We start from the raw sequence: 24,026 nt of genomic DNA on the forward strand, positions 1-24,026 counted from the left end.
GGGGGAGGGGAACAGTGTTACAGCGTTGGGGAATTGGGGGAGGGGAACAGCCAAGTGGTTGTCCTTCAGTCTTAGTTGTAGAGGGCGCAGCTAGCTCAGCTCCAAGTCGAATCGCACCACTCAGCTCAAGGTGCTGTGTTCAATTAGTTGCAGGTGGGTGTAGCCACCATCCCATGCAGGAATCGAACCAGCAGCCTTGTTGTTAAGAGCACACGCTCTATCCACTGAGCCATCCAGGCGGCAGCTCAGCTAAGGGTGCCAAGTTCAGTCTTAGTTGTGGGTGGGCATAGCCCACCATCGTACAGGCAACCTTGTTGTTAGGAGCACGTGCTCTCACCAGCTGAGCCATCCTGCCACCTGTTGGCAGCTCAGCTCGGGCACAGCTCACTGGCTCATGTGGGAATCGAACCGGCAACCCTGTTGCTCAGAGCTCACACTCTTGAGCAAGCTCTTAACCAACTGAGCCACTCGGCCAGCCCCAAGATAACTAGCTCTAGGTTTCACTGTCGAGCTATCTAGTTTCCACAGTGACTGCACCATTTTACAGTCTCACCAATCTCTTCCACATTCTCGCCAGCACTTGTTATTGCCTGGCTTTTTTCTTTTACCATTCGTAGTGGTGATTTTCATTCTCTATTGGCTAATGATGTTGAGCATCTTTTCCTGTGCTTGTTAGCTGTCAATCATGTCCATCTTCTCTGGAGAAATGTCTTTTTAGATCCTTTGCCCATTTTTTCCCTGGGTTGTCTGTCTTTTATTGAGTTGAAAGAGTTCCATAGATAGTCTAGATACTAACTCTGTTCAGATACACAATTTGCAGATATTTTCTCCCATTCTGTGGGTTGTTTTTTTACCTTCTTGATGGTGTCCTCTGAAGCACAAAAATCTTAACTTTTATAACGTGCAGTTTAATTTTTTTCTTTTGTTGCTCATGCTTTTGGTTTTAGATCCGCGAATATTTTGTCAAATATAAGGTAATGAAGATTTGCCCTAAGAGTTTCATTCATTTAGATCTTACATTTGAGTTAATTTTTGTATACATTGTTAGGTAAGGGTTCACCTTCATTCTTTTACATGTGGATTTCCCACTGTCCCAGCACCATTTGCTGAAAAGACTATCCTCTCCCCCACTGAGTGGCTGGCACCCTTGTCTCCACTTGTGCGTTTGTCTCAGGGCTCTCTCTCAATCTTTCTGTCAGTCTCTGTCCTGTGCGGCACCACAGTCATGATTGCTATAGTTTTGCAGTCAGTTGGGTGCTCGGTCAAGATTTGACTTTATGGGTCCCCTGGGTGAGCCCGAGAGCATGGCCTGAGGACAGGACAGGAGGGGCATGGAGGATGGCTCCAGGAGCAGCAGGGAGAGAGGCATCTGGGACAGCGCTTGTGGCCAGGGAGCAGGGCTGGAGGCCTGCACAAGGCAGGGCAGAGGGAATGCGGCGCTGACCAGTGCCACACCCCTCCAGAAATACCCGCAGCCCAAGGGGCAGAAGAAGAAGAAGATTGTTAAATACGGCATGGGCGGCCTCATAATCCTGTTCCTCGTGTCCATCATCTGGTTCCCATTGCTCTTCATGTCCCTGGTGCGTTCTGTTGTCGGCGTGGTCAACCAGCCCATCGACGTCACTGTCACCCTCAAGCTGGGTGGCTACGAGGTAAGCAGCCACCTTCTGCTCCAGCCAGGGGAAGTGGTGCAGATGCAAGCTCTGCCTGCACATTGGGGGCTCTGGCCAGGCAGCCCCAATCCCCATTCCTGTTTTCTTGTCCTCACGGACTGTCGAGCTCAGCCTGGGTGTTGGAGACCTGGCTCCCCCGGCACATCATCATCCTGTTTTCACCCCCAGCCCCTGTTCACCATGAGTGCCCAGCAGCCATCCATCGTGCCCTTCACACAACAGGCCTACGAGGAGCTGTCCAGGCAGTTTGACCCCCACCCGGTGAGCAGCCCCCACACTGTGTCTGCCTGGCAGGGGAGAAGACAGCTTGGGGCAGGGGAAGGGTGGCCTGGCCACACACCACTGAGGTGCCACCCTGCTCCCAGCTGGCCATGCAGTTCATCAGCCAGTATAGCCCTGAGGACATCGTCACAGCGCAGATCGAGGGCAGCTCCGGGGCGCTGTGGCGCATCAGCCCGCCCAGCCGGACCCAGATGAAGCGGGAACTGTACAATGGCACTGCCGACATCACCCTGCGCTTCACCTGGAACTTCCAGAGGTATGTCCTGGGCTTGCGTGGGGACTGGGTGGGGTGGACCTTGTGGAGGGTCACGCTGCACCCCTGCCTGCAGGGACCTGGCCAAGGGCGGCACTGTGGAGTACACTAATGAGAAGCATACCCTGGACCTGGCTCCCAATAGCACTGAGCGGCGGCAGCTGGCCAGACTTCTGGAGGGCACCTCGGACCAGTCAGTGTGAGTGGGGGCCAGGGGGCCTGGGGGCACCGCGGGGGCTGGGCCAGGCCTGACCCACTGGACTCCTCCCCACAGGGTCATTCCCAACCTCTTCCCCAAGTACATCCGTGCCCCCAATGGGCCTGAAGCCAACCCCGTGAAGCAGCTGCAGCCCAGTGAGTGTGTGTGTGGGGGTGGTGCTGGGCCGTGGCTTCCACCCTAGAAGAGGATGGTGGCCCTTACTGTCTCACGGCTCTGACCCAGATGAGGAGGATGACTACCTTGGCGTGCGCATCCAGCTGCGGAGGGAGCGTGTGGGCTCAGGGGCTGCCGGCTTCCTTGAGTGGTGGGTCATTGAGCTGCAGAACTGCCAGGCTGACTGCAACCTGCTGCCCATGGTCATCTTCAGCGACAAGGTCAGCCCACCCAGCCTGGGCTTTCTGGCTGGCTACGGGTGAGTACGCGGTGTGCAACGTGTGGCCTGGGGGCGGCTGTGGGCAGCAGCCCCGGGACTCACCCGCCCCTACCTGGCAGGATCATGGGGCTCTACGTGTCCATCGTGCTGGTCATCGGCAAGTTTGTGCGCGGCTTCTTCAGCGAGATCTCGCACTCGATCATGTTCGAGGAGCTGCCGTGTGTGGACCGCATCCTCAAGCTCTGCCAGGACATCTTCCTGGTGCGGGAGACGCGGGAGCTGGAGCTGGAGGAGGAGCTATACGCCAAGCTCATCTTCCTGTACCGCTCACCAGAGACCATGATCAAGTGGACCCGCGAGAAGGAGGAGCAGTAGGAGCCGGGCTCCGTGTGCACCGTGAACAAAGGCGCTGGCCCGGCAGTCAAAAGGGCGGCGATACTCGGGCCCTGGGAGCAGATGCCCCAGTCCAAGGCCACCAGCTGTGACACGTCCTCCCAGCCCACTGAGCCCTGATGTTGCTGTCAGAAGGAAGCTGTTGTCGCTCCGTGGCCCAGCGCAGGACTGCTGTCCCTTCTCGACGTCCCTGCTGGGCCTGGTATAGCCCACAGCCAGCCACACCGGGCCGGGGGCCCGGCTCTCCCTGCCCCATGCGTACTGTAGAGTTTTCTAATTAAAAAACATTTTTATTTATACAAATGGATGATCACATGCCGCCTGTCCATCCTTGCTGTCCTGCTCTGGCGTGGCAGAGGCCTCAGCAGGGTGGCCCTGAGTGTCCATTCTTAAGCTCAGCTCTCAGCGGTGTGTGCCTCATCGTCACTGTCCTCAATGAGATACTCCTGGATCTCCTGCAAGACCCAGGCCCTGGGGAAAGCCGCACAGTGGGAATCAGCAAGAAGGCGCTCACGCCCAGAAGGGCCCTCCCAGGGCTCCCCCAGCACAGCAGGCGTTGGTACCTCTGTCTGCGGAGCTGGGCCTCAGCCAGAATGTAGGGTGGCAGGGGGTCCAGGGACGGCTGCAATGGAGAGCTGGCATCGGCGAGGGCTACATGGCACAAAGCTGAGCCACCGCCCACCTGCCCCCTCAGCCCCAGGAGCAGAAGGGCTTCCCCTGTCACCAACACAGGGTGGGCGTCTACTCACCAAGTCCTTCATGTTCACCCGGCAGCCGTAGCACAGCTGGTCAATGATGCAGGCTCGGGGGTCCTCCCTGCGAGAGCAGAGCTGGACCTGTGTGCCTGGTCTTGGCCCTTCGGCACAGGGTCCAAGGGCTTGGTCCCAGGGTGTACCACCACCCTCTGTGTAGCTGCAAGGGACCAGCCACGGGATGGGATGGGTCAGGGAAGGGACTCACCTCCCACAGGGCCCAGCCCCTTGGCAGCAGCCCTGGGGCCTGCCCACCCCTGCAGAACAGCAGGGTGCTGTGAGCGCCTCAGCTGGTGGGGTGGGAGGCTGCGTCTGGGAGAGATGCGAGGTCTGAGCCCCGAAAGCCGTGGCACTATCTGCAAGCAGAGATGAGCTAAGGGGACCTTGGGTCATTGAACCCCAGAATCCACTCACCGGTGTCCCTCCCACTTTACCCAAGCACCCTGAGGAGACACGGTACAGACCGGCAGTATCGATGTCCAGTGTGCACATGCAGAGCAGGCAGCGAGGGCCTGGGGGGACACCAGCACTGCTATCCCTGGGGGCCTTGACCAGCTTCTCACTCGTCCTAGGGGTGTGGGGACAGGGCACAGCGGCACTGTCGGTTGGGCGGGGCATGTGCCCCGGGGTGGTGAGCTCTGTGCCCACCTCCCACTTGCCTTTCGGGTGCACACACATACCTGTACACAGTGCTGACCGTGGAGGGAAACTGGGCCTGCAGCCTGAGCATGAAGGCTTCCATCAGCCGGTGAATGCTGGCCTTTTCGGGGGCCTAGGGACAATCATGGGGGTGGGGCTGCAGGAGTGGCCCTGGTACAGAGAGGCAGGTCCCAGACCTGGCCAAGAAGCCATCTGGAGTGGGGGCCATGGGTTTCTCCACACCCTCAGCTCCCGAGTCTGCTGTGTTGGAGCTGGAGTGAGCCAGGGCACACACTTCTAAAGTGTCCCTGCTGCTAAACACAGCCATTATTAAAAATTAAATTATGTGAAAAAAAAATGTCCCTGACCAAGGTCATCCTGCCCTCCATCATCCCCTCCCCATGTTCATGACCCCCCCCCAAACTGGGCACCTTGACTTGCCAGGGATGGGTACCAGGGAGCGGTTACCTCCTATCCCTGGGAGCCCCCTCCCACTCAAGGGCACCAGTCTATCCTCCAATTCAAAGGGACGCCATATATGAGCTCCAAGGAGGCTGGGCGACATGGGACTCCACTATGGCACCAGGTGCGGGCACTGGGGCCAGAGGGCTGGCTGGTGTGGAAAGCTTGGGCCACCTCTGCCCTGCTCCTGAAGCTCACCTTGGTGTCTATGGCCGGCGTGAAGACAGAGGGAACGCCAAACAGGCGGTTGTAGAAGGCAACCTCCTTCAGCGTGTGCTCACGCATGGGCCGCACCACCACCACATCGCCGTGCCGCTCGTCTGAGAAGCCCTGGGGCGAATGTCCCTCACTGCACCCAGCTGACAGGCTCACAGCACCCCTCCTTCCCTGCCAGCTGGGGGTCATAGGTTCCCCCCTCCACGAGAAAGACCCCAAGACTGATTCACAAGACGCTACTTTCAAGTGAAAGGGTGTGAGGGGTGAGGGCAGGAGGGGCCCCTTGGCGGCCTGCCCCTCAGTACCGTGTCCCAGGCCAGGAAGGCCCCTCTCCCCAGCGCCAGGCTGGTCATGAGCTTGATGGCCAAGCGGGTACAGCTGTCCCCTGTCATCACCTTGGAGTAGCCGTGGGTGCGGGCCACGTGTAGGATCAAGTGGGTCCTGCAGAGCAGTGCAGGGGATCTCAGAGGGGTCTCAGGCCCAGGTGGGACAGGGCCAGGACCTGGTGGGAAGGGAGGGACTCACCGCAGGGTCTGCAGTAGTTCCTCCTTGGCTGTTAGTGTCTTCACTGAGTTGAACAGTCTGGACAGAGCCACAGTCTGGGCAGCTGTGGGTGGCCGAGCCTCAGTCTGGACAGCTATGGGTGGCCCAGCTGGGGTCTGGAGGCCCTGGGTGCCAGGCACACTCAGTTGCTCCTCCCCCTGGGCTGGGGCATGCTGCTGCTGGAGGAAACTGCCCACAGCCGCCTTGTAGGCCCCCTCGGTCCCAGTGGGCTCCTGGGCAAAGTAGCGCAGCACGGACGGTGGCAGGCTGAACACCTTGCAGAGTAGAGGGTGGGGGAGCTTGTGTGAGGCCCATGCCAAGCTCTGTATGTACTGAGGAGGGGGAAATAGGCCCGGGCAAGAGGCCCGCAGGCTGGCCCCAACAAATGGGCACATACCCTTGTGGACACCACAGAAAGCACCTTCAGAGGCCTTTTTCAGGGGCAGGCCCACCCACCTCTTCTAAGGCAACAATGTGCCAGGGGAAGCCAACGGTCTGCAGGATCTGCTTGACCTCGTCCAGGGTTTTGGCTCTGTCCTCTGGGCTCTGTCCACAAACTGCTCCCTCTGAAACAGGCAAGCAGAAAGGAGTCATGGCTTATAGGAGAAAAGCCCCAGGCAGGCAGGACAGGGTCAACACCATACAAGAAATCCCTCAAGTCTGCTCTGCAGGGCAGCAGTTTCTGTAAAAACCACAAGTTGCAGACCTCCTTGGAAGAGCATTTTCAGAGCGGGCAGTGGGTTCTCCGCAGTGGCTGAGGGGAGGGGAGGAGCAGGTTAGCATCCCAGCCCCTTGGACAGTGAACTCGCCCGTCTCACTCAGTGCCCTCACCTGCAGAGGTGGCCAGGCAGACAATCCTGCCCAACTCTAATGAAGGTCTGACTTAAGACAACAGTGGTGCTGTCAGTTACTGGACACGTGCACTCTGCCTCCAGAGAAACGCCCCCACCAGGGCCTTGGTGCTGTTTCAGTGACAGCTGTTTCAGCTGTTTCAGTGACAGGGCACAGTGACAGCTGTTTCAGGGGGCCCACCCCAAGTGGTCAGGGCCTGGGAGGAGAAATGGTCACACATACCATCGATGTAGACAACCCCTGGCACAAAACGCAGTCTTTTGGCAGAATCTCGACTCAGGCCCTGGAGAGGGGTAGGGACCGTGCCTCAGATCCATGGCCAGAAGCCACAGGACACTTTCCCTGCAGAGACTATTCTCTATGTGGACTGCATGCCCTCCAGGAAGGGACGGTAACCCCTACCTCTAGTGGACGAGGAGGTCGCACAGCCTGAGTCATTTCAAAGCGGCCCTGCCTGGGTACCTGCACTCCCCCGTTGCAGTACCTGCACTCCCCCGTTGCAAAACCTGCCCTCTCCTATCTGTCCCTGTTCCTGGTGATGCCCTGAGAAGCAGCTGGGTCCATACAGCCTGCCGTGGCCCCTACCCAAGCCCCTCTGACTACTTAGGATGAAACGGGACAACAGGATAAAAGGCATCACTGCTCAGAGGGACAAGCAGGGCCAGGTGCTGAACGAACAGTCGGGGGAGTGGGTGCTTATCTCACACCATCCGGCCAGGTTTAGGGGACTGTGAAATGAAAGCAATGCGCCATCCTGGGTGCATCCCAGGACCCTGCACAGATCACCCCACAGTCACAGCCTTGTCCCCAGTCCTTCCAGTCTGTGCCCCTCACAGGGAGTGCAAAAGGTCCGTGTGTGTCCCACCCCTGGGTCAAGGCCTACAAAGAACCCCAGCACCATCCAAAGAAGCCATAACTAAACCTATCTGTGGCTCCCCTTAAAGTTCTCAAGGAAGCTGCCAGGACTGGGCAACTTTTTGTTCTCCCAAGGCACCTGCCCCTCTGTCTTGTCTGACATACTGCCAGGATAAGGAGGGGTGGGGCACAGCTTCAGGGCTACCTTGGGTGATTCTCCAGTGTGTCCCCTGTAACACCTGTTTTCCAGTGATTACATTTCTACAGTCAAGCAAATGGACAGAGCCCTAAACTGGGACATGGCTGGGTACTCTAGACACGGCTTCTGGCTTGTGCACTTCTTGTATACAAATCCAAGAACCCTCCGGGCATTCCAGCTCAGGGTGGGCTGCTCTCTCTAGCCCCAAGCCAAGAGCCCTTCAGTGCTGGCCCCCCACCCTCAAGCACAGCCGGGCAGCAACTTGGACCCAGGTGGATGGTATAGAGACTTACCTCAAGGACCTGCCAGACCATGGAACTGGACGAAGGTCCCCCAGACCATGCCAGGAGCACCTGGGAGAGAAGGAACATGACTGGGGGGCACTGCATCTCCAACATGAGCTTGCCCACCCCCCACACTGACATGGACGTCCCCAGACATGGGTCCATCCTCAGAGCCCAGGTGTAGGACAGCAGGCAGGGCTGATGGGATGTAGCTGGGATAGGCCATCTGCGGGAAGGGCAGCAGAAGCCAGGGCCCAGAGGTCTGGGCTGCCTAGTTGAGTACAGATGCCTTACAGAGGAGTCACCCCACACTCTACCTTCTCTCCTGGGAAGATCAGCCTGTTCTTCCCGAGCACAGCTCTGAACTTGTGGACGTAGAACGCCTTGAAACAGTTCCTGCAACACAAACCACCAAGGACAGCAGCCATGAAGCCCAGGCTGCCCATCCTCCACACAGAGACTGAGAAGCTGGTCATACCAGCTCCTGCAGGGCGGCAGCCTGATGTTCACTCAGTGACCTTTTCCTTCTGGTACCAACTTCCATCTTTAAAAGCATCTTTTTTTTTAAAGATTTTATTGGGGAATTGGGGGAGGGGAACAGTGCTGGGGAATCGGGAAACGGGAACAGACAAGTTCCTGTCCTTCTGTTCTTCAGTCTAGTGGAGAGCGTCACTTCACTGGCCCATGTTGGTATTATCACTGCACTCTCCCCAGGTGAGGCAGTCACTCACCGGCCATTGGACGGCTGCTCACGGCGGCTAACGGCAGCTCATTAAAGTACACGCCAGCTGCCGGCCAGCCCCACTGCAGCCTACGCCGCCGGTGATTTACGCCCGCCCAGCTCCAGGTCGAGCTGTCATTCACCATCTTAGCTGTAGAGGGCGCAGCGTCACTGGCCCTCATGTGGGATCGGAACCGGGGCCCTGCTGCTCAGAGCTGGCGTCCCAAGCCAACTCTTAACCAACACGCCACTCGGCTGGCCCTTTAAAAGCATCTTGAATATTGAGGATCCACCCAGAGGCCAGCATGGAGGAAGTTCTTGTCAGCCATGGCTGCCCCAGGATGAGCCTCACACCACATGGGGAGGCCTGCCTGAATCACTCCCACAAACCTTACCAGTGTCAACCGATGGCTGAGAGGCCAGGAGCCTGGGTGCCACTTGTATGTACCTGCAGGCACTCATAAAGGACCAGCTGGCGGAGTGGATGAACCCAGGCATTTGCAGGGTAAGGCCACCCCAACCTTCCCTTAAACAATGTTGATAACCCCTTCCAAGACCCCCGCAGGCAGAAGCACCACCTCATGGGGTAAAGGAGGAAACACTGATCGGGCTGCAGGGGCCCAGCGTCCTGAAGCTCCACACAGACCTCCCTCTAGCACGCTGATCCCTCCAGGACCAGAAATGCCCAGCAAGCTCTTGCAGAGTCCTCAGACCTACAGATCAGAACTTCCAGGGCAGGTCCTGGGAATCTGTGTTCTTGATAAACCTCCCGGCTGGTTCTTGGGCTCACGACATCAGAGACTGTCAGCCTCAACTGCACATTAGAATCACTCAGGCCAACTAAGTCAGAGTATATAGGGACAAGGCCCAGGCATCTGCATTTTAAAGCTCCCCTGGCAACCCCAGCAGGCAGGCAGGGTGGAGAACAATACCACCCTGCAGAGTGGGGCAACGCTGTCCCAAGAGAGCTGCCCCACACCTGTGCCTCCTGTCTGCTTCCTTCTTTCTATTCAGATACCCTGGTGTCCACAGCAATCTCCCCAACACTGAACAGGAACCCCTTATGAGGGGTCGACCAAACACCCCACAGGTCCTTTGAGGAACGTAACTCAACTCAGTGTTTAACAGCAACATGCTGGAGCTCTATGGATCCCAGGTGACCAGCCACGGGAAGAGACACCCAGGAAGGTCAGGGTGGGGTGAGGCTCCCCCCAGCAGACGCAGATGCTTGACCTTGCCTGCTCACTTGCGGGTGGGGGGAACCACCCTGTGGCTGCCCCACTCCATGTCCTCCCTGCACCACTATGCTCCTGAAACCACACTGTCCCTCTGGGTCAAGCCAGATTTCCCACACGTGCAGATCCTCAGTCACTGAAGAAATCAGCTCAAAATCTGCAACCCAGGAAGTCAGCTTCTCACCTTGTCCCGGGACTGAGCAAGCATAGGAGGTCGAGCTCTGGGCCCAGAAGGAGCCCTGCCAGCCCTGCCTAGAGCTACTGCAGCTTTCCTTCTCCTTACCAGCGAGTTCTCTAAGCAGACTGGAGTGATCATCATTTTTAGATGCTCTGAAGTGATTAAACCAGTGGCTCCCTTGCCTAAAATCTATTTCATGGTGGCACACACCTCGTGCTACTAAGCACACACCAAGTCTACTAGGCTCCCAAAAGATGGTCAGGGACGAGAACGTTTTTTGGAAAACAATTTACTCAGTCCCTTCAGTTTCTTTTTTGTAACATTTTAGAAAGCAGAGTCCAAGACTCTTGGAGACCCATTTAAAGATGCAAGGCGAGGGCCGGGCGAGTGGCGCGGTGGTTAAGAGCTGGCTTGGAATGCCAGAGGGTCCGGTTCAGATCCCACATATGAGGGCCAATGACACTGCCCTCTACAGCTAAGATGCTGAACAACAGCTCAACCTGGAGCTGGGCTGCCATGGGTCACCGGCAATGGCGTAGGCTGCAGCCCCTGTGGCAGTGGGTTGCCATGGGCTATCGTGAGTAGCCAGTAGCCAGCGTGAGTGGCCAGCAGCCGCTGTGAGCGGCCGTCCAGAAGCCAGCAACTGATCTGCCTCGCCCGGAAGAGTGCAATGACGGTGCCAACTTGGGCCAGTCCTCCACAGCGAGACTAAAGAACAAAAGGACAGCAACTTATCTGTTCCCCTTCCCCCAATTCCCCAGCACTATTCCCATCCCCCAATTCCCCAATAAAAATCTTTAAAAAAAAAAAAAAGGCAAGCCAATCGATCACTCATTCGACAAATGTTCATTTGCTATATAAAGCATGCAACACCACCAGAAATTAATAGGGATAAAATGGGAGACCAGCCCTGCCCTTGCAGAGTTATGAATCCAGTAAAAGTGATCGGACATAAAATAGTGATGATTCAAGAGTGATGTTACAGGCCCACAAGAGAGTTTCAGATAAAACAACATGCTGGTGGGGCCGGCCGAATGGCTCAGTTGGTTAAGAGTTGGCTTAAGAGCGCGAGCTCTGAGCAACAGGGCTGCCGGTTGGATTCCCATATGGGCCAGTGATGTTGCACCCAAGCTGAGCTGTTGCTGAGCTGCCAACAGGTGGCAGAATGGCTCAGCTGGTGTAACAACAAGATTGCCTGTTCAATGGTGGGCTATGCCCACCCGCAACTAAGACTGAACTCGGCACCTTGAGCTAAGCTGCCGCCCAGGTGGCTCAGTGGATAGAGTGTGTGATCTTAACAACAAGGCTGCTGGGTTTGACTCCCGCATGGGATGGTGGCTATGCCCACCTGCACCTAAGATGAAACACAGCACCTTGAGCTGAGTGGCCACGAGCTGCCGTCGGGCAGCCAGATGGTGACTGGCGCCCTCCACAACAAAGACTGAAGAACAACAACTTGGCTGATCCCCTTCCCCAATTCCCCAATAAAATCTTTAAAAAACACACACACACACACTGGTGCCCAGGCCCCTCTGGGAATAAGCCTCTGCTCCTGTCTGAAGGACCCCCAAAGCTGGTGAAAGGCTGGACCCACCTTCCACCCCTCTATCCTTCACAAGCAAAATAGGCATCAAATGGAACACCTTCCCAAGATCCCAGGATGCTCCAAACTGCTCCAAGATGTGTTTGTTCTAGCTGCCCCCAAATGCTCACCCTGCCTACACCTCACACAGCTCTCCCCACAAGCTCCATCACATACTTTCCTGCCATCTGATCCATGGTTGGATGTTGGGAGAATGGGACCCACACAAGACACCAATACTTGCCCCACCAACACCAAGAGTCACCAGGAGCGATGATAGAAGCAAAAGTGAAGTGATTATACACTTTTAAATGCAAGAAATAAAGCCACAGAAATGGAGGCAATCCTGGTTGCTGAGCAAGACCATTTGCCAGGGTCTCCTGCCCACTCCAGGCCTCACCTGCAGAAGGCATCTCCCACTCGGATCACCACCACCGGCAGGCCTTCCTTGCACTTTACACACTTCAGCTCACAGCTTTGGAGACATGGGGGGAAGAGAGAACAAGAACAGATTATACACACCCCTCCCAGCAGCTTCAGAAAGACAGCGTCCTGTTTCTCACCCCAAGCTGGTGTACGGGAGAGGTCATGTGGGGGGCCGTACACACACAAACTAGAGCTTGTGTCTTATCCAAACTGCCAATTTGAAAAAAGACAAGCGCCCTGGGGGTTTTCAGTCTGCTAAAGTCGGTTTGGGGGGTGTGGGGGACTGGCACATAAAGGCCACCTCTCAATTTCTTGAGGGCTGGCATGAGAGGAGAGACAACTTGCTGTGTGGCCCTGGAGGGGACATATGGAGCCAGTGGGTGGAAGCGACAGGGAGACCAACTCCTCTTCGAGTAAAGACAGCATAGTCAGGGTGGAGTTGTCCCACTGGATGCAAGAATTTCAGGGGCGAGCGAGCAGAGGGAGCCCCTCCCTGGGGTGTTCACTACCGGCCTGACAGGCACTCTCCGGGTGATGCAGAGGGAGGACCAGCCCCCACCCAGGATCCCCGGACTTCTGGGCCCGGCCTCGGCGATATCTGGGCTTCCCGGAGCGCGGTGCCCGGGACTACTAGCAAAGCGCAGCGGGTCAGGGCTCGCAGCCGGCCGGGGGCTCCGGTAACCAGAGGGGCGGGTGCGGGGCCCAGCTGTTACCCAGGCTGCAGTGGCGTCGGCCCCACGGGCGTGGGCTCCCCGTAGTCCTCGCCCACCTGACACATGGCCGTGCCGGGTCTCGGTGCAGACAGCTGCGGGGCCAGCGGCGGGGCGCGCACTGATCACGTCACCATAGCGCCGTCGAGACCGTGACTCCTAGGCCGGGGGCGGGGCGCGCCCTAAGACGTCAGCGCGGCGCCGTCGCGGCCGTGACGCGCTGGCCGGGCCGGGCCGGGCCGGCCGGGATAACGGCAGCGGCGGCGGGCCTGGCCCTGGGATGGCGATGTTCCGCAGCCTGGTGGCCTCGGCTCAGCAGCGGCAGCCGCCGGGCGGGCCCGCGGGCGGCGATAACGGCCTGGAGGCGCAGTACAGCTGCCCCATCTGCCTAGAGGTCTACCACCGGCCTGTGGCCATCGGCAGCTGCGGCCACACGTGAGTGCGCCGGCCTCCGGGCGGCGGCGGGGCCGGGTCTCCGCTGCGGGGAGGGGTCCGGGCCCGGCCGGGAGGGGCCCGAGGCCCACAGCCGCCCTGCGCAGCCCGGGAGCCCGGTGCGTGGAGGACTCGGGCGCGGGGGCGCGGGGGCTCCCTGCGCAGCGCCGGCCCTGCCCTCGAGGCGCATTCATCCTCCTCATCCCAGCGTTCTGTCCGCCAACCCTGGGCAATCGACCCAGCCACCCTGTCGGCACACGGGGGGCGACCAGCATTACTGCCAGGTCTCGGGGTCCCTGGCCTCCGGGGCTGCTGACGGCCTCGGCGGGCCGCCCTGGGTACTCAGCGGGCAGCAGGCGCGACCTCTGCGCCAGTCGCCTTGGATTCGGTCCCGTGGAGCTTGGAGTGGACAGTTGTAAATAAATGCCTTGTGGCTTTTGCTGTCAACTCTTTTTCGGACCCGCTGTCTGCTTGTGTAGACTGCCGAGGAGAGAAGTTCCCTAAAGTTAGGAGAGGAGCTTGTTTGGAGTCTGGTGCTGTTTTCTTTTGTTTTGATGGAGAACTTGGGTCACATCTATCACCGAGTAGCCAGGCAGGCTGGCCTTCAGGGGACCAGTCACCAAGCACCTTGCTTGGGTTTCCAGCTGCATCAGGGGCCACAACGGGCCCCTGTGGGGGTGTTTCAGGAACAGAAACCTGAGGATGTGGCTCTCCTCCCAGCTGAGAACTGCATTCAAATCTTCTGGGAGCTGCCAGCCTGGCTGGGAGGGAGCCAAGGTCAGAGTGTCTGCTCTCCCAAGTGACCAAATTGCACAGCTCTTGGGTGAAATCAGCAAGGCGGGGAGAGGGGGCTGGAGGGCTTTGGTGTACCCAGGCTGGTAGGAGGCCCTGGAACATTAGCAAACAAAGATAGCTGACTTAGGAGGCTCTTGATACAACGTGGGAACTGGAACTGCTGAGTGGATGTGGGACTGCTTGTCAAGCAGGGAAGTGGCAAGGACAGGGTCAAAGTCCAGGAAACCTTCACTTTCCTTCCCCACGTTCTCATGTCAGACAAGCACAAGAGGGCACCTGCAGACTTGTCTTCAAGGACATTACACCTCACTTTTTCATGCTGCTTGTGACGTTTTGATAGGGGCAGCCTCTGAACAAGACTTGTTTCTTCTAAGCACGTACTGGTGGGTGTTTTAAGGTGTGTTCTGCGTCCTTCAGTTCATCACTGAGAGAACTGTAAGGCTTGGCCTGGGCCTAATTTTTGGAAAGCCTTTCCTAGGCTTCGAGTGATGTCCTCTTGGCACCAACACTCACCCAGCTGTGGGCCACAGTGTTTCCAGTCTTCTGGTCTGCACAAACCTGCATTTTCTTCCTCTTTCCAAATAAGTTTTCTTAAAGTGTGTTTTCAAAATACAGAACTACACAGACTTGTTGTGAAACATCTCCTATAAATGCCCTTCCCCCATGCTTTTCTTGGCAGAATCTCACCCCTCTTCTCTGATTTCGAAGGCTGGTCTTGCACGAGCCTCTTCGATAGCTTCTGCCTTAAAAATATTTTCTCCCTGACTCTCCCTGCTGGCTTGCTATCTCCCTGCTGGCTCTTCTGTCTCTGCCTCTTACTTTCCCTAAGTGTCTTGCCCGGCATTGGGAAGGCATACGTGCAGATGAGCACAGATTTAAAGGCTCCACCTTTCCTTTAAAAAACCTTGCTGGTGGTCTAGTTATGTCCCTCCACAGCTACCTGACTATATGCAGTTTCCTTCCACAAAATAGATCTTCTGGTGGTGAGAGAAGCACTGCATGGGGCAGGTACCCCTCCTCCACCCAGACGGAAGGAGGGATCATAGGGCTTTTGAGCAGGAGCGGAGCCCCCTCAGTGGAACTTGTAGAAGAGCTCCCAGGAACTCCCCAGGGGCTCCAGAGGAAGTCGGTTGTCTGTCACACTTGAGGGACATCCTGGGCAGTGAGCCACATCCGGAACCAGTGGTTGCACAGCTGTTTCTAACCCTCTGATAGACCCTCCCCCAAGGGCCCATGTTTGTTTGGGGCACGGTTCAGCTGAGGCTACCTCTGGCCTCTACGCCTCTTCTTTCAACCCCTCTAGTCAGTGCTGTCACATCAGTACCTGCATCTAAGTATCCCCATATGCAGTTTATTAATGAACAGAGGTCACAGAAAAAGTAAAAAGCTCATGTCTAAGGGGAACCATAGGGAATGATAATAATAGATGTCTTCTGAGTACTCCTTGCATGCCACAGCCCGGTGAGGCAGGTACTGTCATTATTCATTTTGTACAAGGAAAACAAGACAGGCTGAATAAAGTTCTGAAGTGTTACAGCAAAGCCAGGGTTTGAGCTCGGCAGTCAGGCACGGCCAGCCTCTTAGCCACTCTCCCCCAACCACCTTCAGCACCTCTCCCACACACCTTGTGCTTTTGTAGCAGTGACCACAGACCCTGGGACTGCTGAGCCTTTACACTGCTCTTCCCCAGGAGATGAGCTGCACCCAGGCCAATGAGCTGGCTTCCCTGGGTGGGATCTCAGAGGACCCAGGAGTTTCTGTCACTCCCAAGAGCACAGGCCTTGGACAAGTGCATGGAGGCCCAGGCCCACAGGCAGCTCACCTGGATCTGTGTGTGGGTGAGCTGAGTCAGGTGGGCCAGGAGGTGAGCAACTGAGTGACCACTCAGAAAAGGCTTTGGAAGTCAGATTCTGTTATCAGGACCGCTCCAGGTGCCTGGGGCCTGGCCTGCTTGCCTTCTTGGGTCTGAAACATTGGCCTGTCCTGGTGTACCTGTGTGTGCGGGAGGCCAAGGTGGGAGTGAGACACATCGGTGGTGCTGCTGTAACCTGGAGTCTGTGCAGTGGCCATCAGGCTGCTCCAGCTGTGCACGTGGGCCCGGCATGGGAGAGCAGACCCCTCAGCTGCTTCCTTCAGCTGAGAAGCTGCCCAGCACCAGCCCCTCGGGCAGACACTGGCAGGAACCTCCTGCAGGAGAAGCGGGCACTGTTCGTCTGCTCTGGCTCTCAGCACACCACAGTGATGATGCTGGAAACTAGGCCGTGAGCTGGGCCACCTCGTGGATGCCTAGTTCTGCCTCCAGCTCCTCAGGGACCGTGACATGGAGACAGGCAGTGCTGCAGGGGGCTGGGGGGGGGGGCAGGGCTCAGGCAGGTGGCCGCACGTGTCTTCCTGAGACTCCCAAAGCTTCCCTGCCTCCTGCTGGAGGACAGCAGAGCACCTTTCACCCCAACGTCCTGTGTGTCTCTTGTCAGAGACCTGCTCCTCCTGAGCCCTGCACTGGACCCTGCCTTCTGCTGACAACGTGGCGACAGGTCATCCCCGCATGTGGTCCTGTGTCCTTTTGCGTGTGTTTTTACAGTTTTATCAAGATCCAATTTCTTCATTTAAAATGTACAATTCAGTGTTTCGTAGTATATCTACAGTGTTGAGCAACCATCGCCTCAATGTTACAATATTCTCATCACCCCAAAAAGAAACCTCGTCTCCATTGGCAGTCAAACCCTGTATCCCCCACCCCCACAACCACTAACCTGCTTTCTGCCTTTGCGGATTTGCCTGTTCTGGGCAATTCACACAAATGGAATCACACACTGTGTGGTCCTCTGTGGCGGGCTTCTCTCACTGAATATGAGGTTTTCAAGGTTCCTCCAAGTGGTCACATCTGTCAGCAGACCCTCCGTCTCATGGCCAAGATCTGCATGCCTGTCACCTATCACTGGACATGAGGTTGTTTCCACTTGGCTCTTGTGACTGGTGCTATGTGAGCACTCGTGTGTGGGTTTTCCTGCAGCCTCCCCGTTATGACCATCTAGGCAGCACTTTCCTCCAGAGACTGGGTGAAGTAAGCAGCTCCCCCAGCCATTAGGCTAAGCAGATCCTGAGACAGGTGAGAGGCACAGCCTTGGGTTCCTCCCCAGAGTGCCAGGGGTGGGTGTGTGGTGTCATCTTCGCATGCCTGCCATGAGGCCTGGCAAGCCCTTGCTGGGTGCAGGACGTAACAAGTGGGCTGACCTTATTCTGCAGGACAAGGGTTGTTGGGAACACTGCACTGTCTGACGGCCTCAGGTGTCAGGCCTTCTCTTGTGTACAAACATGTGCAAACGTTATGTGAGTGGCAGCACTGGAGGCCAGCATGTAGGAGGGCCTCTGGTTGGGCAGCAGGAGGGACTCGGGATCCCCTTCAGCTGCCTTTTCCTGAAAAGGTGAAAATCTGATGGCAAAGGGAACTCTGACCCCTTAGTGTAGCTGAGTCCTCGGTACACTCAGGCACATTCTCATGTCCCTGTGTCCCATACAGCTCCTGTCCCCACCATGGCTCAGCCTGCTTGACGCACACAGGTGGGAGTAGAGGAGTACGAACTCTGGTTTCTTGCAGATTTATTGCAGTCTGCAGAGTTACTACCTTTCTCATGCGTCTGGGCCCAGCCCCCATGATGGGACTGAGCTTTTCTGGGGCTGTGGAGGCTCCATTTCAGTGTCTCCGGTTCCAGGTCCCATGTAGCAGCTAAACAGTCCCCACGGCACTTCCTACAAAGCTAGACTGAGGTGGTCCTGCAATCAAGTGCCTTCTCCCTCCCCCCACTGACCGCTGACCGACTTTGCTGCCGAATGAGCAGCAGCCCCTCAGCAGCATGGGGCGTGGTTGTAAATTCCAGCTGACGGGTGCAGGGGCAGGAAGGTTCACTGCACATGCAGCACACAGGATGTGGCATCTCCAGGGACAGTACCTAGAGCTCAGGGCTGCAAGGAGCGTCGTGTGCCTGAGTGCATGCCCAGGGCTGGGAGCGTTATTGCTGGGCAATCAGGAGCGCGAGCACATCCCCTCCTGTCACTGTGCTTCCACTCAGGCCTCGCAGGAGCCCTTCCTGCCTGGGGAGGGGACACTGTCCCAAAGCTGCCAGCTTTGGCCCTGCCCTGTCCAGTGAGTCCTGGGCCCCTGTAGTTCCCTTGCCCGCCATTGTTAGTAATTTTACTCCCCAGATCTCAGTGGGTGGAGGGTCTCCAGGGTCCTCTGTGCTGTCGCCATGTCCTCTGAGCCCCCTGAGGTGTTACCACTGTGTGGCACGAGACTGACAGGCTAAGCCCAGGCCTCCTATTGCAGCCTGAGCTCTTGCTGGGACCAGGGTCATGGGGCCAGCACAGGTCCTAGAGAGCCACAGCTGTAGCTCTGCATGGCTCCAGGATACAGTAGGGGGTCCCTAGAGCCCACGGCTGCGAGGCCACCTGGGGTCATCTTTTAGCCAGATGGTACTCATTCAGCTGGTGGGACTTGGGCTCAGACGTGACCATCTCCAGAAATGTGCAGTTGACAGCAGAGGGGAGCTGTCCCATGTATGCTGGAGCAGACTGGCAGCCTCAGGCCCATGTCCTCTGCCCCCTGCAGGTTCTGCGGGGAGTGCCTCCAGCCATGTCTGCAGGTGCCGTCCCCTCTATGCCCCCTGTGCCGCCTGCCCTTCGACCCCAAAAAGGTGGACAAGGCCACCCACGTGGAGAAGCAGCTCTCGTCCTACAAGGCGCCCTGCCGGGGCTGTAACAAGAAGGTATCCCACCCTGAGGGGCTTTTGGGGGCTGGGAAGGGGCTTTGTATTGGGCTCTTGGGGTCCTGGTTCCACCCTCCTGCAGAGGAACTGGGCTCTTCCCTTTCCTGTTGAGGACCCTACAGCTCTGCTTGGCCCCTCCCCCGTGACACAGCACTTCCCTTTGGCCCTGTGCATGTCCCATGTCGCATTCCTCCCTACCCCACTGCCTGGCCTGGGCTCTGGGTCGTTTGTGTGCATTGTGGCCGATTCAGGGACACTGGGACTGAGCTGAAACCCACCCCAGACACAGCCTCAACACTCCAGTGATCCACCCACTGCAGGAGTTGATGTAGGGGAAAGGGGGCACCTGGGGGCCACAGGCAGATGAAGTGCATCGGTGGCCTCTCACCCACCTGGGCCTGCCTTGACCATCCTGCCCCAGGAGCCCGCCCCACCACCCTCGCCATACTCACCGTTCTCCCAGGGCTAGGAGGCCCTGCCTCCTGGTGTACAGAGCTGGAACTGATTTTGAATTTACATTTTTCAGACTTGGCCATCTTTCTGGTTAACAAGTTCTACCAACTTAGAATGGAAAACCGCCCGTTTTCCCTAAACAGGGGAAGGTCTGAACTTCTGGGGCTGCCCTGGGGAGGGGCTGCTGGGGCTTCCGTCAAGCTCACATATCCACCTCCACGAGTTCTGTAGTCTCGCACGTGAAGTGGCCCTGTTCTTCGCTCTGTCCACCAGCCCTGGGGGCAGAGCTGGTATCGGAGGCCGTTCTCTCCTGTTACCGGGCCACCCGGGGACAGTGCCCTGTGCTCATGGAGGCAGCTGCCCCTCACCCACTCTCCCTTGCTGCTTCCCCAGTTCTGTGAACTAGTCTGTTTGTGAAATGTTTACTCCAGCCTCTTGGCATTGGCGACATAGCAAGAGGGTGGTGGCCACTCCCCAGGGAGGGTTGACCAAGGTTCCCCACCAGCTCAAGGAAGTCAGCGCTCCCCCACCAACCCTGCCCTGCTCTAAGCTGGGTCCCTCCTGGGCCGAAGCTCATGACTTGGGTGGCCAAGAAAAAGTCGTGCTATGTTTGGTTTTATTTGGTACCTTTTGGTAAGCAGTTTTTGAAATGTTCAACTGTCTAAAGGAAGATTGTCCATTGGTTCCTGCTGTGAGGGGCATTTTTCCCAAATGAACGTGCTTCCCGTTCCCCCCAGGAACTGTCGCTGCCCTCCTGCAGCTCCCCAGGGGCCCCAGCTGGGGCATGCTCCCATCCAGGGGCCAGTGACCAACACCAGCCCCCTGTGCAGCCATAGCAGCACGTCCCTGGGGTCTCACTTACACACGCTGCTGGGCCATGAACAGCAAGAACAGGACCGGCCCCACGTGCTCGTTGTGCTCCGATCCTCCGGAGAGCCTGAGGCTCTGCCCCACCCCTCCACTGCCTGACCCCCGGCCCTGCCTCTCTTCCTAGGTGACACTGGCCAAGATGAGGGTGCACATTTCCTCCTGCATGAAGGTCCAGGAGCAGATGGCCAACTGTCCCAAGTTTGTCCCTGTGGTGCCCACGTCCCAGCCCATTCCCAGGTAGGCCACCCTGTCAGGGGCACTCAGAGTCCCTGTCCCTTGTGGGGACAGCTCCTGGTCTGCACCTCTAGGTGGGGTCAGCACTGCTCTGCCCTGAGAAGGTGGGAGGGGCTCTGTGTCCCCTCTGTGGAGGGCCTCGCCACCCTGTAGGAACGGGACCCCAGGAGGTCCCATGCCAGGCCCAAGCGTCACCAACCAGCAGGGGAGTGCAGTCCCAGAAAGGCTAGGACTGGACAGATGCCTCCTCTCAGGCAGATGGCCCGTCCTCCCCCTGCTTGCCCAGCTGTGTCAGGGAAGCAAGGGACTGGGAGTTTATGAGACGGCAAGTGGCTCTAGAGCAGTTGCAGTGGGGCGTGCAAGGGAACAGGGCAGAGGACCCCACATTGGCCAAGGTCCCCAAGACTCTGGCTGGGCCTCCTTCCTGCCTGCCGCCCAGGGCTCATGGAGGGGAGGGCAGGGCTGGGCTGCAGGAAGATGGGCAGTGTCCAGGCTGGCCACTGCTCACCCCTCCTCTCCCCGCCCCAGCACTGTCCCCAACAGGTCCACCTTCACCTGCCCTTACTGTGGCGCCCGAAACCTGGACCAGCAGGAGCTGGTGAAGCACTGTGTGGACAACCACCGCAGCGACCCCAACCGTGTGGTGAGCACCCACTGCCAGCCTGCCCTTGTGCCTAAGCTCTACTGTCTGCCCACTGTGCCCTCCTGGGACCCCAGGGTGGGGGCCTGTCCCCACTATGGCTCAGTTTCACCACTGCGTCCCCCATTCCAGGTGTGCCCCATCTGCTCGGCGATGCCCTGGGGTGACCCCAGCTACAAGAGCGCCAACTTCTTGCAGCACCTGCTCCACCGGCACAAGTTCTCCTATGACACCTTTGTGGTGCGTGTCTTACCCCACCCGCACCCCCCCCCAGCCCTTAACCAGCCTCAGGCCCACAGCTCAGAGGGAGCGGGACACACAAAGGCCTCCCTGGGTTTCTGTGGGAGCCACCTGTGGGTCAGGTGCTGATGGCGATCAGGTCTGCATGGCGCCTAGAGGGCCTTCAGGGGCTCTGGATGTGTGCAGAACAGTCTGCGAGGGCCCCTTGGTTCTGTGGGGTCCCTCACCAGAGAGCTCTCTTCACATGGTGGGGGCTTCTCTGGGAGAGGCGGCCACAGACATGGCGGCTGTCGCAAGGGCACTGTCTCCCCAGCCCTGCCAGGGCAGAGAGTTCTGTGGAGGGTGACAGGCTGCACTCGGGTGCTTGCTGAAGAAAAGCTAGGGGGACTTCACCACCTTGAAAACCTCCAGCTCACTCTCCCTCTCCCACCTGCTCCGTTCGGAACTGTGCCTGCCCCGTGCCTGCAGACCCCCCAGGTTTGGCCCCTCCCCACCCAGCCCTGTCTTCCTGTCCCCACCAGCCTCCAGCCTCCAGCCACCTGGGCTGTACAAGATAACCGCTCATGCGCCTGTCTGCCCCGGATCCCGGTGGCTGGAGGCTGGAGCCCTCTTGCTTCTCTGCTCACCTCAGAATTCCCTTTCTCAGCCAGAGACGAAAGGACAGCTCTTGCTCTGAGTGCCCACCCCTCCCACAGACTCACTGGGCAAGGTAACTGCTGGGCCAGGCGTCTGCTGGGCTGCTGCAGAGGCCCCATGCTGCCCTTGGGGAACTAGAAAACTTGGGAGAAGCCAGATAGCGATCCCACATGCAGGCCGCACGTCAGCCTGCCACAGAACTGCCTGCGTGGCACCAGCGACCCCGTGGCCCCATGACTGCAGGGCCTCAGTCTTGGTCTGGGTCACGCTGAAGGGCAGTGGGGAGACTAGAAGTGGTAGCACTAGTCTGTTTGGGGTGAGCGGACAGAGGTGGCGGCCCTGAGAAGCCACTAGTGCAGCCGGGCGTGTCCGGGCCCTCTCGTCGTCCCCCAGCCCATCTCCACTTCCTGTCTTCCAGGACTACAGCATCGATGAGGAAGCCGCCTTCCAGGCCGCCCTGGCCCTGTCTCTCTCCGAGAACTGAAGGCGCAGCCCGGCCACTGGGACCAAGCCTTCCCACCTCAAGGAACAGGGCTATGCTGGCTCTCTGTGGTCCAGCGCCTGCACTGGAATGCACCTTGTGGGCCAGATGGGGCCTCCATCATTGCAGGCGGAGAGGCAGTCCCCAAGATTGCCAGGGTCTGGGAGAGACCACTGTCCCCTCGCCGTCACAGGATGGCCGCCTGTGCTCCTGGCCGAGCGTGGCTGGTTTCTTCGGTGCTTCGGGCCGAGCAGACGTCCCGTTGGGACTGAGGCAGTCGGATGTCTGTCTCTCTCAAAGCCATGATGTCCTCCCCGTATGGAGGGGAAGCCCCGGTGACACCCGGCCGGCCGCCAGCGTCTGGCAACACAACCCCCTGCGCACCTGGTACTGGCTTTGTGATAACTAGAAATTCTGGCATTTTTCTATATTATCCAGTGTGATAACCTTTTCACATTTTATAGAGCAAAGACAAGCAGTTACTCTTCATATTGCAATATCTGTGTTTGACTAGGAACAATAGTATTTTTATGGAACATTTACAAAATTATATTTTTTAAAAAAACAATAAAAAACAAACAGTTGTGGGATCGAGCTGGGGAGAGGAGGAGAGATAGGGCAAATGCTGGAGCCAAAATGAACTGTGGGGTTTCGCGTATGTACATGGGACGGAGGTGGCCACATCCCAGGTCATCTCAGGTGTTTTCCAGGGTTCCTGTGGTTGGTTTGTCATTTCCCTTGGATAACAACCAGGAAGAAATCCCAATGCCCTGGCCCATGGCGGTGACCGCTGGGCTGTTCTGGGACCTCCCCCTGCCTGGGTTCCTGCCCTCAGACGCCTTTCCAGAGCTGACCACATCCCGCCTCAGGCAGGGCCACCCTCAGTGGTAGCAGAGCTCCTGGGGGAACCTGGGGAGGGGCCTTGTGCAATGGTGGGCCAGGCCAGAAAATGCTGGTCAGTACTCTTGTTTGGTTCATGGCATAAATTATTGCTGTCTTTTAAAAAAATTTAAATAAAATGTTTCAAAGCATCTATAGCACCTTAGACCAGTGGGTTTCATTCTGAGAGTATTAAAAGTGGAGGGCTGCTGTGGTCACTATGACCTTCCTCTGCGTGAGGTCTGCAGGTGTGTGTCTGCCCCCAGGCAGCTCCAGCTTAGAGCAAAGCTGGCTTTAGAGTCCTTATGAAGAGGACATGGTGACCAGAAAGGGTGCCATGGGACAGCCGTCCTGCCCACTTCTCCTAGACCTGCCAGCCTCTGCCACCAGCGGTGACTGGGAGGACAGTGTTCTGCTGCTCCTCCCATGAGCATGGCACTTCCCAGGACACTGGAGGCTTCTCAACCTGTGACCCTCCCTTCCTGGCCTGTTTCTACCTCTCCCAGAACAAGTTCTTGAACCGCATCTGGTCCCTTGTGACAAACCCAGGCAAAGGTTTACTGAGTGTTGGTGGCATTCATCTTCCTGGGCCTGAGATAGGGTCCACTGAGGCTGGCAGGCTGGGCACCTCCCCAGGATCCCTGGCTGGGGCTGGTCTGAATGGGGTCCGTTCTGGGGCCCAGAGCTGGCCATGGCGGCCTTTGGGGGTGGTCTTCAGAACGCCCTTGAGGTGAGGCTCCATAACCCCCCGGCAG

General features: G+C 57.8%; 3 protein-coding genes across 9 annotated transcripts in view; 2 read left to right on the forward strand and 1 right to left on the reverse strand.

Annotated features, from left to right (window-relative positions):
• Window positions 1–3,501, forward strand: part of PIEZO1 (piezo type mechanosensitive ion channel component 1 (Er blood group)) — a 67,048-nt gene extending 63,547 nt beyond the window's left edge. For all 5 annotated transcript variants that reach the window (XM_019654497.1, XM_019654499.1, XM_019654501.1 and 2 more), the window contains 7 exons: window positions 1,464–1,652; window positions 1,842–1,934; window positions 2,039–2,211; window positions 2,285–2,407; window positions 2,483–2,562; window positions 2,651–2,840; window positions 2,921–3,501. In XM_019654497.1, the coding sequence (XP_019510042.1) occupies window positions 1,464–1,652; window positions 1,842–1,934; window positions 2,039–2,211; window positions 2,285–2,407; window positions 2,483–2,562; window positions 2,651–2,840; window positions 2,921–3,176 (1,104 nt within the window). In that variant the 3' untranslated portion in view covers window positions 3,177–3,501. The remainder of the gene's footprint in view (window positions 1–1,463; window positions 1,653–1,841; window positions 1,935–2,038; window positions 2,212–2,284; window positions 2,408–2,482; window positions 2,563–2,650; window positions 2,841–2,920) is intronic.
• Window positions 3,464–12,991, reverse strand: CTU2 (cytosolic thiouridylase subunit 2). Of its 2 annotated transcripts, none has more exons than XM_019654503.1 (15): window positions 12,852–12,991; window positions 12,113–12,187; window positions 8,314–8,392; window positions 8,006–8,065; window positions 6,881–6,941; window positions 6,263–6,372; window positions 5,789–6,081; window positions 5,569–5,704; window positions 5,246–5,377; window positions 4,627–4,718; window positions 4,411–4,514; window positions 4,155–4,302; window positions 3,944–4,010; window positions 3,758–3,816; window positions 3,464–3,665 (listed from the first exon to the last, which is right to left on the reverse strand). In XM_019654503.1, exons 1-15 carry the CDS (start codon window positions 12,914–12,916, stop codon window positions 3,590–3,592), a joined length of 1,557 nt encoding a protein of 518 aa, XP_019510048.1. In that variant the 5' UTR covers window positions 12,917–12,991; the 3' UTR covers window positions 3,464–3,589. The 2 variants fall into 2 exon arrangements, with proteins under 2 accessions (XP_019510048.1, XP_019510049.1); XM_019654504.1 differs by having other exon boundaries at window positions 12,908–12,954.
• Window positions 12,992–13,040: 49 nt separating this feature from the next.
• Window positions 13,041–23,429, forward strand: RNF166 (ring finger protein 166). 2 transcript variants are annotated; one of them, XM_019654508.1, is made up of 7 exons: window positions 13,041–13,283; window positions 18,682–18,838; window positions 20,286–20,398; window positions 20,924–21,038; window positions 21,168–21,275; window positions 21,922–21,984; window positions 22,330–23,429. In XM_019654508.1, the coding sequence occupies exons 1-6, from the start codon at window positions 13,129–13,131 to the stop codon at window positions 21,949–21,951; spliced, it is 678 nt and encodes a 225-aa protein (XP_019510053.1). In that variant the 5' UTR covers window positions 13,041–13,128; the 3' UTR covers window positions 21,952–21,984; window positions 22,330–23,429. The 2 variants fall into 2 exon arrangements, with proteins under 2 accessions (XP_019510053.1, XP_019510052.1); XM_019654507.1 differs by lacking the exon at window positions 21,922–21,984.
• The last annotated feature ends 597 nt before the right edge of the window (window positions 23,430–24,026 follow it).

This window comes from Hipposideros armiger, unplaced genomic scaffold (assembly GCF_001890085.2).
Source record: "Hipposideros armiger isolate ML-2016 unplaced genomic scaffold, ASM189008v1 scaffold_224, whole genome shotgun sequence".
NCBI classification, from domain to species: Eukaryota; Metazoa; Chordata; class Mammalia; order Chiroptera; family Hipposideridae; genus Hipposideros; species Hipposideros armiger.

Excerpts from the sequence above, each read along its gene's own strand:
- CTU2 (XM_019654503.1), bottom strand. The coding sequence starts at position 12,916 with ATGTGTCAGGTGGGCGAGGACTACGGGGAGCCCACGCCCGTGGGGCCG. Across the intron at positions 8,393-12,112 it reads GTGGGAGATGCCTTCTGCAG|GAACTGTTTCAAGGCGTTCT; the intron begins GTGAGGCCTGGA and ends TTTGTGTTGCAG. Across the intron at positions 8,066-8,313 it reads TGATCTTCCCAGGAGAGAAG|GTGCTCCTGGCATGGTCTGG; the intron begins GTAGAGTGTGGG and ends CTTCTCTCCCAG.
- RNF166 (XM_019654507.1), top strand. The coding sequence starts at position 13,129 with ATGGCGATGTTCCGCAGCCTGGTGGCCTCGGCTCAGCAGCGGCAGCCG. Across the intron at positions 13,284-18,681 it reads ATCGGCAGCTGCGGCCACAC|GTTCTGCGGGGAGTGCCTCC; the intron begins GTGAGTGCGCCG and ends TGCCCCCTGCAG. Across the intron at positions 21,276-22,329 it reads TCTCCTATGACACCTTTGTG|GACTACAGCATCGATGAGGA; the intron begins GTGCGTGTCTTA and ends CCTGTCTTCCAG.